General features: G+C 38.6%; 1 protein-coding gene across 2 annotated transcripts; it reads right to left on the bottom strand.

Annotated features, from left to right (window-relative positions):
- Positions 1 to 1451: 1451 nt before the first annotated feature.
- SPO11 (SPO11 initiator of meiotic double strand breaks) lies at positions 1452 to 15689 on the bottom strand. Of its 2 annotated transcripts, XM_010343141.3 has the most exons (13): positions 15494 to 15689; positions 13584 to 13697; positions 12244 to 12332; positions 11767 to 11833; positions 11449 to 11557; positions 11021 to 11107; positions 10400 to 10436; positions 9953 to 10062; positions 7842 to 7941; positions 6868 to 6905; positions 5764 to 5840; positions 2934 to 3045; positions 1452 to 2100 (listed from the first exon to the last, which is right to left on the bottom strand). In XM_010343141.3, exons 1-13 carry the CDS (start codon positions 15622 to 15624, stop codon positions 1981 to 1983), a joined length of 1191 nt encoding a protein of 396 aa, XP_010341443.1. In that variant the 5' UTR covers positions 15625 to 15689; the 3' UTR covers positions 1452 to 1980. The 2 variants fall into 2 exon arrangements, with proteins under 2 accessions (XP_010341443.1, XP_003932664.1); XM_003932615.2 differs by lacking the exon at positions 13584 to 13697.
- Between the last annotated feature and the right edge of the window lie 1027 nt (positions 15690 to 16716).

Here is a 16716-nt window from a genome sequence, read left to right as displayed (position 1 = left end):
CAAACTGGATGTGTCTTTTTCACATTTATTTTAAAATTTGAATGACTATTGTAGATTTGTCACTCCTTTCTATTTTGATAGTATATTCTAATCCAGATGTGTTGTGGGTTAAACATATTTTAAGTTAGTAATTTCTTCCTTTACAAAGCATACCAAAGTTCAGTGATATTGTTACATGTTAAAGGAGTAAGTATGCTGTAAATTCAGGGAAAAATTTTTCTTATGTATAAGAATGTTTTTAGAATTTTGGATAGTCTCACGAGTAAGTAAAATTAACAGTGTACCAGATATGTTCCCTACATGTTTGGTTCCAAAGTGACCAGGGAATGTAACATATTCGTTAGCCATAGACATGGTGTCTGGGGATCTTATTTGACAGCAGCCAACAGTGAGACCTGCAGACCTCTCCCAGCAGCGTGACACAGACCATATGTGAAGCACTTTACCTGGAACCAGCGCCATGCTACCCAGACTCTCTGGATTTAAGTCCCAGCTCTATTGCTTATTAGTTTTGTGACCTTGAGAAAGTCATTTAACCTTTCTGTACCTTTGTTTTCTCACCTGTAAAATGGGGTGATTTTTTAAAAGTATGTAGCTCATAAGGTTTCTGTGAAGAGGCAATGAGTTATTGTTTGTAAAGCACCCAGAAAAATACCTAGCGCATAGTAAGTGCTATGTATGTATTTTCCATAATTATTATATTACCTTATTTAGTCCTTACTACATACAAGTTTTTGGGCAGGGTCAGCCTCACAGGTATCCAACCTGCACAGTCACCCAGGAGCCCAAGCTAAGAAGGCCTCGTGCTTGGTTTAATTCTCTGCTGCTGTCATCTTGAAATTTTTCATAACAAAGGACCCCACATTTACATTTTGCAGTGAGACCTACATTTTCTTGAGGTAGGGAGTATTATTATCCCCTAATATTATTGTGGCTTTGGACAAATAACATCCTCAGTGTTCTCACCTGTAAACTATGGTGTAGTTACCGAGTAATCATAAGGTCCTTGGGAGAATTAAATGAGATACTGAATCAGCAGTGATTGGTATATACAAGTTCTCAGAAATAGTATATATTATTATTCTTGTTGTTACCATTTCTCTTTATAACTAACTTAATATTTCTGTGCTTCTATAAATTCTTATTCTTGCTTATAAGTAAAAGAAACCTTCAGTGAAGTTAAAGGTTTACTGAAAGTACAGAATAAAATCATAAAACTCAACTCTGGCAAAATTAAAATAGGTTTATGAAGGGAAAAGGTCACATCTTTACTGTTAGAGAAGTACCTTATTAGAATCTGAGGCTTCTGTAGATCTTAAAACTGAAGACGTTTTTTGCTCTATAGACCTAGGCTAGAGAAGCATTCAAGACCTTGAAAAAACTTTTCAAATAAATAATATTATCAACAAAAAGTAGGCTCAATACAAAATAAAGCAAAACACTGAAGACTGCATCAACCCAAATATTTATTCATATTGAATTTTACTGACTTAACAAATAAATTAATGGAGTAAGACCCCTACAATATAAAGGCAAAGGAAAATGTAAGAAGAAACTACTGGAAGCCACAATTCACTTGCAACATCTCAAATTCAGATCATTCATATTTTTGTTACCAGTAAGATACATTATGCTTTAAAATTAGTTATATCATATAAGGTAAATAAAATATTTTTGTAGGATGACATGTATAAAATATTATTTTTTCAAACATAATTTGAAGGTCAAAATAACATATTATTTTATAATTTATTTTAGAAGATAGGATTGAACTCTGTCTCTACAGAGGATAGACTAAGGCCTTCTAAAGAAAATTGGAGTATAACATTTGTTTTAACAAAAAGGTATAATTAATGGAAAATTATTTTATTTGATCTTTACAGAATTAAGAATATAGTATGTTCTTTCCACAATAGTATTTGCCAATCAAAACAAAACTAATGAAAAGCTCTGGCAATCAAAAGTTCTTCTGACTTATTTTTATATCCATCCTCCAAATTTTAGTTTGTTAGGTAAGTACACTCTAGAAAGATAATCTGATGATAGGAAAGTCAAAGCTTGAATTTCTGCCTTCATTTTAGAGTCTGCCATTATTTCCATCTGTCAATAAAAGTAAAATATACTCATACCAGAGTTCTTATCTGCATTTCTGTCAATTCAACAAACTAGTAATCTAGAATTGCTTTATTCTCCAAAACCATGGACAATAACCTTAAGGGTCAGCCAGAATATTCTAAAGCTGATACAGCTAAAAGTATCTGGAGTGAGAATACTCTGTATGCTGTCTTCATTAACTAGGAATAGTCTGAGATCTTTATGATGATTTCTTCTTCCTTTTCTTAATCCCACAAACTATGACACAGCCATCAAGAATGTGTATATAGGCCGGGCACGGTGGCTCAAGCCTGTAATCCCAGCACTTTGGGAGGCCGAGGCGGGTGGATCACGAGGTCGAGAGATCGAGACCATCCTGGTCAACATGGTGAAACCCCATCTCTACTAAAAATACAAAAAAATTTAGCTGGGCATGGTGGCGTGTGCCTGTAATCCCAGCTACTCAGGAGGCTGAGGCAGGAGAATTGCCTGAAACCAGGAGGCAGAGGTTGCGGTGAGCCGAGATCATGCCATTGCACTCCAGCCTGGGTAACAAGAGTGAAACTCCGTCTCAAAAAAAAAAAAAAAAAAAAAAAAAAAAAAAAAAAAAAGAATGTGTATATAACTATGATAAGGATAAAAACCGGCCAGCTCCATTCACTGATCTCATCTATTAGCATTTATATTACTCAATTTCAACAACTATTTACTGCCAAGCAACACTTACGTTAGTCCTGTCATAAAATTTCAAGAGATCTTTTCAAAATACGACATGAATAGCCACCACTAAAGTCAAGTCAATTAAACATACAACACTTGAATTGTAAAAAGAAACATACTTCTTTTCTCCAAAATGGTTGGCAGGTAACATAAGGTCTCCTCAGGATACTGTCAAGTTTCATTTGGTCACTTTTTGTCAATGGAATCAAACTATCTTTAGGTACATTTAACCTGGAAAAAAGTACGTTAACAAAAATCAGTAAAAAAGTGTTCCTGTAACTTGAATGTCATGTATTTTGCCTATATTTATTGTACTACTTTAAGAAACTCCAAAATAAGAAAATTAGTACAGGTCTGCCTCTTACATCCAGGATTAAGGGGGTCTGTCATGTCTTAGACCAAGGGATTTTGACCATGACACACATACACTTAATTGAACACGTTCATAGCAGAAGTTTGTGTTTCCACAGTAAGTAAGGTTCTCAAGTTTTTGTTTTCCTTCATGTCATACCCGGGGGATGGTGACAGGAAAACAGATGTTGATTATTAAACAAATGCCAATAACACTACCATCATGTATATAGGTACCAGGGAAATTTAATAATGTACAGTTAAGTCTCTCAGAGCTTCACACTCTTCTGGCAGTGAGCTACGACATGCATGGCCAGAAGCTGAGATTCGCTGAGGGACTGTAGGTTCCACTGAATATTTAATTCTTCATAATTCATTGAAGATTCTGGGCCATGGAAGTTAGTCTCTCACTTTCATTACTTTGCACACACCCACACCCCTCCTCCCTACACACTCTTACCTATCTAGTTTTAAACTTGAAAAATGTGGAATATAACTTTATCATGGTATGTGTTTTAAAAATAGAACATGAAAGGTCCTGGATTTATGGTCTGGTTTACCTTTTGAAGTCACAAATCCTAGATTTCCCAGGAGAGTCTTTTTCAATGTGTCCATAATTATGACCATTTGCCAGTGGCAGCTCTTGGACAGGGGTGACAATTTGATTGAAAGGGGGGCCTAGAAGATTTCCTTTGCAGCCAGGGTTCCGTAGCTACCACAGTGTTTTTCCTTCGATCGTATATTATTTTGGAGTGGCTTTTGCATGCACTGATAGAATTTATGAGATGCAGCTAGAGCTTCTTGAAACCATTCATCTAATAATTATCAGATCTTATGTCTTGAATTTGTGTTAAAATGGTTTTTATACGAACGGATCACCCCCAACGGATTTTGATGATGACACACATACACTACATTGAACACATTAATTCACTGGAGTGTAAATATTCAAAAATAAAAAATGAAGTGTTTCCTCTTGCACCCTCGTTTTGTGGGGAGGTGGCTGATCACCCAAAACCTGTTCCCATTCCGTATTTAGGAAACGAGCGCCTGTTATCAAGGATTGCTCACTGCTTAAAGAAATTCAACAAACACCTTCGAATTCATTCTTGCTGGCCAATTACAACAATGAGAAAACATTTAAAAATATCACATTAGCAGAGATGAAAACAAATGTTAATGCCGTAAGCTGAAAGACAGGTGGACTCTAACTCTTCAGGGAAAGCAAGCTCCTTAACCTATCCAGACAGCAGTCAAACCTTCAATATGGGGATCCTCTTTGACCCACCAGTTCTTCTGGGAATTCAGCCTAAGGGACTAATTAAGGATGTGGGTAGAGATTTAGTTACAAGAGACTCCATCAAAGCACTACCTATCAGAACAGAGATTTGGAAACCACCTAAATGGCTGTGAGGGAGTGGCTGGACAAACACTAGCATATCTAGAATTAAAACTCAGCACCAAAAGATGCTAAAATAAGAAATGTACTTTATTGACACGGAAAAGTGATCACATTGTGTTGTGTTTTTAAAAAAGCAGATTACAAAATAACAAGAATATAATCTCAGTTTTCTGAAAAAGTTATGACTATGCACAGAAAAAAAATCTACAAAGGTAAGGCTGCTGATCCGTAGGTGATATTTAACTTGTTACTTAATATTTTTTTCTATAATGAACAAATATAATACACTTGCCAAATTTGATGTTCTCAAATTTTAATAATCTTAAAATGAGATTTTTCTTTTGAAGTTAAAAATTTAAATCTAAGACAAAATTGATTCATATGGCAAATGATGTTGTCAATGGTTATGATTTAATTTGATTTAATGTAGCGTTCCTTTTTTTTTTTTTTTTTTTTGAGGCAGAGTTTGGCTCTGTCAATCAGGCTGGAGTGCAGTGGCGTGATCGTGGCTCACTGAAACTGCTGTCTCCCAGGTTCAAGCAATTCTTGTGCCTCAGCCTTCCCAGTAGCTGGGATTACAGGCAAGCACCACCACACCCAGCTAATGTCTGTAATTTTAGTAAAGACTAAAAATGTTGCCCTGGCTGGTCTCAAACTTCTGGCCTCAAGTGATCCACCCATCTTAGCCTCTCGAAGTGCTGGGATTACAGGCGTGAGCCACCACATGCCCAGCCTACAATGTATTGTACTTTTAAAGTATAAAAAGTGTTTAATAGCTATTCAGGAGGCTGAGGCAGGAGATTCACTTGAATTCAGGAGGTGGAGGTTGCAGTGAGCCGAGATTGCACCACTGCATTCCAGCCTGGGTGATAGAGCAAGCTCCATTTCCACACACACACACACACACACACACACACACATACACAGTATATAAAATGTTTTAATCATAAGAGTAAAACAAAAAGACTTTTGAGATAACTGAAAGTGTAACACATTAACCAAATTAATGTGTTATTTTAGTAGTTGAAACAGAAACATTAATGAATTTAATTCATAATTATATAATCATAAGTTATAGTGGACAATATAAATAAAAAACATTAGGAACTTTTCCTTGTAGTGACTTTTTAGGCTTATTATTACATATGACAGTGAATTGTCATCATAAATATCCTAGTTCTGCTATACTATCTAACCTTTTAAGATCAGAAGGGAGAAGACCAAGCCATCGAATAGCTGGAACTGTGAGATGATGAGCTTCAAAAGCCATAGACTAAAATGAAAAACATAAGTATATTAGGTGAGGCTAAGTTGCAGAAAACTAGCATTCTTGTTTTTCAGCCAAACTGTTCACTTATTAAGAACGACAAGTACTAAAGCTGGCTGCACATGCCCAGAGCCCACAGAAGAAAAAAAATCATCAGGAGCCACACCAAGCTAGGCTTTCAGTGAAGGTGTTAAAACTTCTCTGGGTTGGGTGCAGTGGCTCACGCCTATAATCCCAGCACTTTGGGAGGTCAAGGCAGGAGGATAGCTTGAGCTCAGGAGTCCAAGGTTGCAGTGAGCTATCACCGCACCACCGCACTCCAGCCTGGGTGAGAGTGAGACCCTGTCTCAAAGCAGCAACAAAACAACTTCTATGTAGTGTTTCTGTATTAATTTTCTAAAGCAAAACTATAAGTGAAGCTCTTTGACCTACATTTCTTATTGTTTGTAACTCCCCATCTTACGCCCTGCTCCACCATCCTTTTCATCTGCTATACATTTTACCATGCATCATAATCCCTTGAAGAAGCCCACCCCGTGAGATTCTGGCTCAGTAGTTCTGGATAGGGACTGAGACTGGCATTTCTAAGAATTTTCCAGGTGAGGCTGTTGCTGCTGGCTTAGGACCATACTGTGAGACCACTGATATATGGTAACTGTAGACACTAGTGGTAACAGTCAGAATTCAAGGCTCTATGCAATATTTCGAGTATATTTGGTGATCAGACAGCATTGTTGTTACCCTGAAGCCTCACAGTTACTTTGGCATGCCCAGAGTGCAGGATAATAATGCCTCTTGGCCACAGCTAATCCCACTCTGTCATCTGCGGTTGGATTGGTCTTGCTGGGAGCTGGAGTCACAGCCACCGACACACAGCCTGCTCCTAGAACAGGGTACTAGGCCCTCTGGTATACTTTGGGTACTCTCAGCCTACTTGGGGGTGTAATCACTTGGGGGTGTAAATGCAGAAATCACCCCAACGAATAGAAAATATCTAAATAATAGAAAAGGAAAGTTGCTTTTCTATACTTACCATAGATCCATACTTATAGATGAACATTATTTCTATGCCTGTTAAAAGAAAGTTAACTATAAAATTAGTCTTTTTGCATATTACAGCTGAATTTACAGTATCAAATTTCATCTGCTATCTACAATTTTAATTTTGTGAACATCAATAAAAAATTTATGGTTCTCAGTTTAACATGACGAAATAACAATAAATTGTCTCAAATAATTATAGACCTAATTTTATTTTGGGTTTTTTTTTTTTTTTTTTTTTTTTTTGAGACGGAGTTTCGCTCGTTACCCAGGCTGGAGTGCAATGGCGCGATCTCGGCTCACCGCAACCTCCGCTTCCTGGGTTCAGGCAATTCTCCTGCCTCAGCCTCCTGAGTAGCTGGGATTACAGGCACGCACCACCATGCCCAGCTGATTTTTTTGTATTTTTAGTAGAGATGGGGTTTCACCATGTTGACCAGGATGGTCTCGATCTCTTGACCTCGTTAATTTTAAAGTAATCATTTTCTTTTGAAATGTTTTATGAAAGTGCTCTGAGAGTAGAAAACACAACTCCAAGCCAGGCGCAGTGGTTCATGCCTGCAATCTCAGCACTTTGGGAGGCCAAGGCGGGCAGATCACCTAAGGTCAGAGGTTCGAGACCAGCCTGGGCAACATGATGAAACCTCGTCTCTACTAAAAATACAAAAAATTTACTAGGCGTGGTGGCATGTGCCTGTAGTTCCAGCTACTCAGGGAGCTGAGGCAGGAGAATCATTTGAACCCAGGAGGCAGAGGTTGCAGTGAGCCGAGATTACGCCACTGCGCTCCAGTCTGGGTGATAGAGGGGGACTCAGTCACAAAGAAGAAGGAGAAGGAGGAGAAAGAGGAGGAGGAGGAGGAGGAGGAAGAGGAGGAGGAGGAGGAGGAAGGAGAAGAAGAAGAAAACACAACTGCAAATATGATTTAGTTATGACTATTGTTGTAAATAGTCTAATGATAAATTACCATGTGGATCAGCATCTACAAGAGTGAAAACAGGAATGTGAAATGTATCCCACAGTTTCTTGACTAAAAGTCTTGTGTTTAGATCAGGAACTCCCTTTCCCTAAAAGCAAGATGAAAATTAAGAATTTTAAATTCAGTAGAATGAAATGGTTACAACTACACCCATTAATAATTTAAAAATTAGGCCAGGCGTGGTGGCTCACTTCTGTAATCCCAGCACATTGGGAGGCCGAGGTGGGTGGATCACCTGAGGTCAGGAGGTCGTGACAGTCTGGCCAACGTGGTGAAACCCTGTATCTACTAAAAATACAAAATTAGCCAGGTGTGGTGGTGCATGCCTGTAATCCCAGGTACTCAGGAGGCTGAGGCAGGAGAATTGCCTGAACCCAGGAGAAGGAGGTTGCGGTGAGCTGAGATCATGCCATTGCACTCCAGCCTGGGTAACAAGAGCGAAATTTCATCTCAAAAAAAAAAATGACAAAAACAAATATAAATAGCCAAAATATCTAACAACAGGGGTGCGGAGAGGCCGCGCAGTACAGTGGAGATCTGCAGTTGCAGGGCTACGCAGCCTGAGTGCCCCCAACTCACCAGTAGTTTCGTTACTCATTCAAGCTCGTGCTGCTAATGAATAATTTAATAAGGAATTAAATTATTTAATAATCACAAAGCACTTAGAAGAGTACCTGGCTTAAATTTAGGGTTTAATAAAACTTAAATGGTGAGATAATATTATGAAGTCATTAAAATAATAATTATGCAGCAAAGTAAATTGAAGATTGTTACAACAATGTTAGGGAAAAGCAGAAAATCAGATAAAACAGAGCAGAGGAAGAACTCAGAGTAGCCCTAGAGATTAAGAATGGGCTTTGGATCAGGCAGCTCTGGGTTTGAATTCCCTCTCTGCCCATCATCAGTGGTGTGATGTTGGACAAGCTGCTTAGTCTCTTTAGGACATGGCTTTACCTATAAAATCAGCGTAAATATGCCTGTCACACTGAGTGATGGCATTATAGCAACATGCAGTTCAACCATTCAAATCCAGTCCTGGTTTTGAGCAGTCATAGAGATGTGGTAAAATACGTCCAGCATTCCAGAACCCCATTATTAAAGTGGGGATGATGTTAGTACCTACCTCATAAGGCCGTTGTGAGCCTTTACAAGTTGATGTGTGATAAACAGCAATAAATGTGAACTCTTATGGCAAGTGCTTAGCAGGGCTCCTAACTCATCATAAGGACTTAGCGTATTTTCATAATGTTCTTTGGGAAAAATAATAGCACATGAACACGGTAGAGGAGTCAGATGGTATTAAAGGACATATGGTCAAAAATGGCTCTTCCTAATGTGGCCCTCGAGTCCCAGCCCCCTCTTGAGGGGGCTTTGTGAGGGACGCTTGTGGAAGCAGTGAGGAGCGCTGCCCTAGAGAGGAGGCAGAACGGAGTCTTAGACCTAAGGACTGACCAATTCCACAGAGGCATCCCGATTTAGAGCAGAAATATCAGACAAAACCGAAAGTTTTTGAATTGGCAAGGAAGGAAATGACTAGTACTGGTGTCGCAGGGAATCAGTTAGGTACAGTGAGAGATCACTGGAATCACGGGCCTGTCTGGAGGCTATCAGGTGGTTGTCTTGTGTAAGAATGAAAGGGGAAGGATGAGGGAGAAAGGACTGAAATTGGAAGAGATTCCCAAGGCCAATTCAGAAGGACTTGCTGATCACAAGAGGTGAGGAGTGAGCCAAACTGACTCTGATGTGCAGGCCTTGTTGCAGTATCCGCAGTGATAGCCACAGGACAAGTGGCAGGAACACTCAGCTCTTCAAGTAAGACAGATTTTGAGTATGGTTTTAGAAATATGAACTTCTCATGGTTATAGTGCTCTATGATTATACCACGGTATTCAAGCCTGGGCAACAGAGGGAGGCCCTATCTCTATTTTTTTTTTTTAAATGAACTTGAAGTGATAGCCAGATTTGAGGATTTTAAATAAACACCTTGGAAATTCCCATTCTATGATCCCAAAGGATGCATTCTATTGAAAACAGGAACTGACCAATCACCGCAGCAGCACATGTTAGTCCTGGAATGGTAGTAAAGTTAGATAATATACCGTAATCATGATGCATGGAGACATTTTGTTGCAAAAGTTGTCGTCTAGGAGCCGCTGAAATGTTGCATCTTTTTCTACAATTAGTATGAACTTTGCATCTGTAACTAAATCTGTGAAGTTAAGGCTGATAAATTGAAAGCATGAGTATTTCAGTTTAATCACCAACTAAATTAAGGGGCCATATAAATAATTCAAAAGGAGTTATAGATATAACATTTTAATTTGTGCCTTCAAATACAGAAACATATCTGTTCATATATTCAGATATCTGTCTCTGCCACTAGATGGTGAGCTCCTAAAAGAGTCCTAAAGAAGGGACCATGGTGCGTTCATCTTGACAGCTATGGGTCGAACTTGTTCCTTACACATTATGAAGGCTTGGCTGATCAAAGGAACAGATGAATGAGCATTCCAAAAATTTGCATAGTTTTCCCACTTAAAGGATACTCCAAATTCCTTGAATATTAGATGGCACAGCAACAGCCTATTTTTTAAAAAAAATAGTTTTTATTTTACATAAAAAGCAAAATAACCACATTTTTCAGTTTACCACAAAGCCCTCTGTTTTCAGTTTTCCTTGACCATACCAGTCATCAGACTTATCCTTCAGTTAAAAAATAGTAGAAAACAGCTTTACCCCTCAGTAGAAAACAGGCACGTGACTCACAGCAATTCTCCCAATAGGAATACTAAGTCTAGTACTATGGGCTCTCTGTACCAAAGCCCAGCAGATAGTTTAGTATTAGAAATATTACTCCCAGAACCAGAAAATTTTATGAAGATTACTAAATAACCATGTTCAAATAATCAAGCCACACTTTACCTGAAAATAGTAGTGCATTTTTAAAGAGTTGTATATGTATGTTTATTTCAATCTGGCCTTTGACGATTAGCATATTTTGAAACTATGTAACGTACAGTTCCTAAAGCATATGGCTATTCATCTTTCAGTTTTATTTTGAAATCTTAAGCTCTAAGTTATATAAGAAAGCAAGAAATAAAATCATGCTTCAAAACTGAAGGAGCTAGAAGAGTTAAAGCTATGAAAACATTAATGATGCTTCTCACTGTTGCACCACAGGTACAATTCACTTTGGTACCGTCTTCCTCGATATACCTTAGGTTGCCAGCAATTAAACCTTTCGATGTAGATAACTGAAAAAAAACAGACATATTTGAAACCTGTTTCACTAATTTTATGCTATTAAGTCGCTCTTTGTGCTTATCTACTAAATTATTTGTATTTTTGCTCAGATTGAAATGTAAGAGTTGAAAGAGAAAATATGTGAAGATATTTAGGAATTAAAAATATTTGGGAATTCATCAGTTTGGTCCATTCACCCAAAGGAATATACTGAGAATATATGATTTAAATTTATAGTGAGAAAAACCCAGCATCAAATAATATCAAAAGAAGACAATATTATGTTTTAAAATTATGTTTTATACAAATATTTTGTTTTAAAATAAAACATTTTGTATTAGGTACTACTTACTATATGCAGACTCCTCCTTGACACTTTTAACATACAAGAAATGTCATTGATAATATTGTCCACAACAGTCTGGTTACCAAAGAGTTGGCTGTCAGTGTAATATATGTCTCTATGAAAATGTAAAATACATATTTTTAATTAACCATATTCTCTTTGAATATGACAAGTATTAACTGGATGAAAACACAACATATAAAGAAAGTAAATTATGAGCCGCAGTTTAGTCTCATGTAATTTTTCAAAGCATATAATAAAAGTGAATCCAACTAATTATCACATGACATTTGAAAGAGCAATTTACTAGAACAATATATTTACCTTTTGGTTGCATATGTGTTGCTTTGTACTAATTTATAAATCATGGACAATATTTTAAGGATTAGAGCTGGAAAATAAGATTCAACAAACAGGTTACTCATTATTTCTCTTACTGATTCAAAAGATACTGCTATCAAGGATTTTAACTTAACTTCAGTTAACGTTTAAAAAATTATCTTTCCAAAATGGGAAGGTTAAGTACAGAATAAATTACCTGAAGAATCAGTTAAAATGAATTGCTCGCTGCATGACAGCAAAACTGAGAGGATAATTTTCCATTGAACCACATACCTTGAAAAATATGTTTATGTTGATAACCTACTTCCATTGGCAACAAAAAATTCTAGAAATTTATTTTATGTACAAAAGTGGTCTATTGAAAACAAGTAAAATTATTCAACTAGGAACAAATAAAAGTGAGAAGATAACAAACTGTATTTATTCTTTATTACCCAAAGCTGAGAACAATTAACTTACCAAATTTTTGAACTGATTTTGGTGAATCACTTTTGATTTTTCTTGTGGTGCAATGGGATGCCATCTGAAGACCCACAGAATCTTCAAACCTGTCATTTTGTTTAAAAGCAAAGGAATAAAGTGAAAAAGACAAACAATAATACTTAAGGTCTTCTGCTTATCATTTATAACCCGCATTTCTTTTCAAGGTAAGCACTGAAGCTTTAGGATCAACTGGTTTGAAAGCATAGATCATTCCAGGTGATAACTAGGAAATTAGATTTGTGACCTACAGAGGCACTAAGATAAACTGTTTAACATAAATGAGCTAATACCTTTGATGAGGGGGTGTGGGAGTATGTTTGTATGTGTGTGTGTGTGTGTGTGTGTGTGTGCATAATTTTTCCTGGGAAGACATTTTAGTGTATGTAAAATGTTTTCAAATATTTCACAATTTGTATTTTACTCATTTAAATAATCTACTCATTTAATAATTTTACTCAATTTAATAAGCTTTGAAATGCTTCATTTATGATTTACCTGCAAAATTACATTACATAAAATAACAATTTTATTAGGTTGTTAGGTTGAATTGCCAAGCTTCTCCTAAAGGTGGCAGAAGGCACCAGGTGGATATGTCAGGTGTAAGCGGCTTCAAAGCTAGATAAAATCCATCTTTCAAAACATGATTCAAAAGTATACAGCTTATATTACTTATATAGGTCATAAAACAATAGTGATGAAGGAGACTGAAAACTCCTTTCATTTAGTTCCTGTATCTCTTACAAACTGTGAGAGGCTGAAAGAAGCCTATGTAACTAGGTTCAAGAACTCTGATAAAGTTGTTTATCGATTTTACCTTTTTTGGACACATGACTTAGCAGGGGTAGAGGCTGTGCCAGGAGAAAGCCTTGAATGTGCTCTATGTTCAGGATACTTTTATTTTGGTCTGGTATCAGGATTGGTTATACTTCCCCTGAGCAAGCGGTTTGCTTTTGCAGTGTAGATGAGAACTGCACCCAAGATATCTCCCTCTCTGAGTGCTAGAAAGCTTAGCTCCAAGTTGGGTGCCTATTTTTAGCAAGATTACGAGACTTTATCGCATGCATTTGGAATTCTAACCTCTTCTGGAGCTCCACTCTGTTGGTGCTAGCATTGTTTTTCCTTTGCCTCATCTTTCACACCTACTTCTAGTTGACATGACCTCTCTGTATGGGATGTATTTGGAAACTTCCTAAATCCTTTTTTTTTGGCAAAGTAAAGGCAATAAAATGAATAAAATATGACCAGAACTCTAACTCAAATAATTAGAATAATGACACAGATACTGTGTTTAAAATATAAAAATGCAAAATGCCCACTTTATGTTTTCCCAGCTTGATCTGTTTTCTATCATGAATGCAGGTGCTTCGTTTCTTGCCAAGCTTGTGATTATGTCTTGGATAATATTTTCTATGGATGCAAGAACCTCAGAACTGAAACAACAAACACAGCATGATTCCACCTTAATTATACATTTTGACTTTGTAATATGTAAGATTTTCCCAGATCGATACTACAGTGACTTTTTATTTTACTGTTTTTTAACACTAGGTAATTGGGGCAGGGCTTACACAATGAAAAAGAAAAGACTAGGTACTTCGTGTCAATAATTATCTCTCCCACTAAACCTTTAGTACTGCATTAAAACAACTGTATTTCATTTGCTTGTAATTTTACTTCTCAAGCAATTACCAATTGAAGATCTCCCATCTACATTAATGACTAAATTTACAACCATATTTTTATCTACACTACATATTAACCTACTGTAATCGAGCTGAACTTGAGTACAAACTTGACTTGAAATATTACCAATAAATGTTTTAATTAAAAAGTGATACAATATTAGCTTTGAATTTCTTTCCCAAAAATGCAACAAGAAACACCTTTTGTGGCTACACATCACCCTAGTTGATCTTATGGCTTAAAATCGGCTCTTTGGAAACTTAGCGATACAAAAAAGAAAATGTCTCATCACTACCCTGAAAAGAATAAATTGTGAGTTCTGCAACAAACGGTTGACTTGGCAGCTATACAGCACTCTACAGCAAAATGCGAACACCAAGCCCAGTTTTCTGTCAGCTGACTGTTAATTTCTCAAGCCCTCAGCTTCAAAAAATGTTGTTCTGCTATAAACACGATTAGCCTTATTGTCTAGGAAGAGCAATCAAATAAGCTCAAGAAAAAGGGTAAACTGTTGAGAGTTTTAATTTCCAAAGAAACTTCAGCGCTTTTACTGAAAACTTGTGTATCAGAAAATGAATTTTAAAACATTTAATCTATTCTAAGGTTGGGAGGTAAAAACTGACCCAAATACTCATTTTTCCCAATTTCAAGAAAAAAGTGTTCCAAGACAATACTGTAACCAACTCTGAGATATAATCAGATTCTTCTACATCTGCGATATCAACGAGGGACTTCCCATTCTCCTCCTCCCTCGCTGTCCCAAGTTCTCCCGCAAACTAAGTTCTTTTGTCAGATTTGGTTTGCTTGTAGGTTTTTCAGGGTTTTTTTTTTTTTTTTTTTTTTTTTTTGGCGGTTTGAGCTTAAAAATAAAAGGCTGCAAACCTTTGCTGAGCAATCAGCCAAGAAAGCAGATCAAGGAAACAGAACAACGCATTTCTAAGTGAAACAACTTAGACTTGGTTTCTGTGGATAATTCCAACATGGGTAGCTGGAGGCTTCCTGGAATTGATTTTAAGTCAGTCATCTAAAATATGTTCATTCTCTCCTCTTCCAAAACAATTATTATAAACCACTTAAAATGTGTTGATGTCCTTGTTAATTGAGAAAACCATTCGCTTACTGACAGAAGACATACAACACTCATTTTCTCTTAAAAAAAAAAAAAATTAAAGTTTAACCTAAAATTTTATCAGAAAAAAAAAACATTAAAAAATACAAAGCCCACTGGACCCCAAGCTCCCTAACCTAAAAGGATCTTAGGAAACCTTCCCACCCAGCTGAAAAGAGCCTCCTGGAACATTCTTGAAGGGGAACATTCTAGAAGCCACGGAAGGGAGGCTGCCACCTGGCTTTCCCGTTCGGATCAAAATAACGGTTTGAAGCAGGTGGCGGGTACTCGGGAAGGATCGTTTTGGGGGTTCCAGGCTGGCTGGCCATGGGGCGCCTCCCCGGCCTCAACACCAGGAGGCAGCCTGGGGCCGGGACGGGCGCTGGGACTTCCCTCCAGAGCTGCGGCCTCGTGCCTCGGCTCCAGCTCCTGTACCTGGAGGCCAGGCGGCTTCCGCCACCGGGGGGCTCCCCACCACCTCTCCTCAGGGCAGCCAGCAGGGACTCCCTGTGTCGGTCCAAAACCTCGAAGAACGAGGCCTCGGGCCCCATGGGCGCAAAGGCCATGAGGGCGGAGGGCTGCCGGAAGCTCCAGAGGCGGCTGTCCTAGGCTCCACCCTGGAGGCGTGGCTGCTCGCCTTTCCCGCGCTTTCTGAACAGGCAGGCGCGTGTGCACGCCACGCCCCCTCAAGGCAGGGCTGGGCCGGCGCATGCGTAGAGGACGGCCTTGGAATGCGCAAGCGCAGAGCTCTCAGACGCGATCCCACCTGCGAGGCCCCGAGGCCGGCGCTTCGCTGAGCTGAGCGGGGGTCGTGCAGGCGAGGCCTCAGGGCCTTGCGTGGCTGAGCTGAGAGATGTCTCCGTGGCCTGCTGGGGATACTGGACCCAGAGCCCCTCGAGATGGTTTAATTATTTTGGGGGTGGGCTACTTAGGGACAGCACTATCAGCGATTTGGCATTAAAACGCATAGTGATGAGGATCCAGCCGTATGAGATGACAGTTCTCGACGCTGGGTTCAGCTGTGATGGAGGAAAACGCAATTCCTGCCCTTACGGACGGTTAATAGCAGTTGCCTCCAGAGCCCTTCCCACTCAGGTCCCTTCTTAATTCCCTTAAGAAGCCCAGGAAGTTCCTGATGCATCATCCTCATTTTGCGAGAGCCAGAAGGGTCTGGTCAGGGCAGCCAGGCCCGGGTTCGAATCCCAGCCCTCCCACTCTGCAGGGCAGACCAGTTTAGCAAACTAAAATCCAGGACAGCCAGTTCAATTAGAATTTCAGATAAACAACAATTTTTCTTATTTTTAGGGTAACTACCTCTCCTGTAATGTTTGGGATATACTTTTACTAAAAAGTCATTTCGTAGCCATGCACAGTGGTGCTCCCCCGTAGTTTCAGCTACTTGGGAGGCTGAGGCAGGTGGATGGATTTAGAGGCTCCAGATGTTGGAGGCTGCTGCATGCTAGGATTGTGCCTGTGGATAGCCACTGTACTCCAGGCTGGGCAACACAGAGAAATCCCTTCTCGGAAAAAAAAAAAAAATTGTTTATGTTAAATTCAATCTTAACTGGCATCTTGTATTTTATCTACTGCCTCTCCCTCTGTACCCTGTCGTCCTCTTGCTCCAAGCCTTCTGGAGCAGAAGATGGGAATTCTGAAGT

This window comes from Saimiri boliviensis, chromosome 9 (genome assembly GCF_048565385.1).
Source record: "Saimiri boliviensis isolate mSaiBol1 chromosome 9, mSaiBol1.pri, whole genome shotgun sequence".
In the NCBI taxonomy this organism is placed as follows: domain Eukaryota; kingdom Metazoa; phylum Chordata; class Mammalia; order Primates; family Cebidae; genus Saimiri; species Saimiri boliviensis.
Note: the sequence above shows the minus strand (reverse complement) of the source record. Positions and strands in the feature narration are given on the sequence as shown.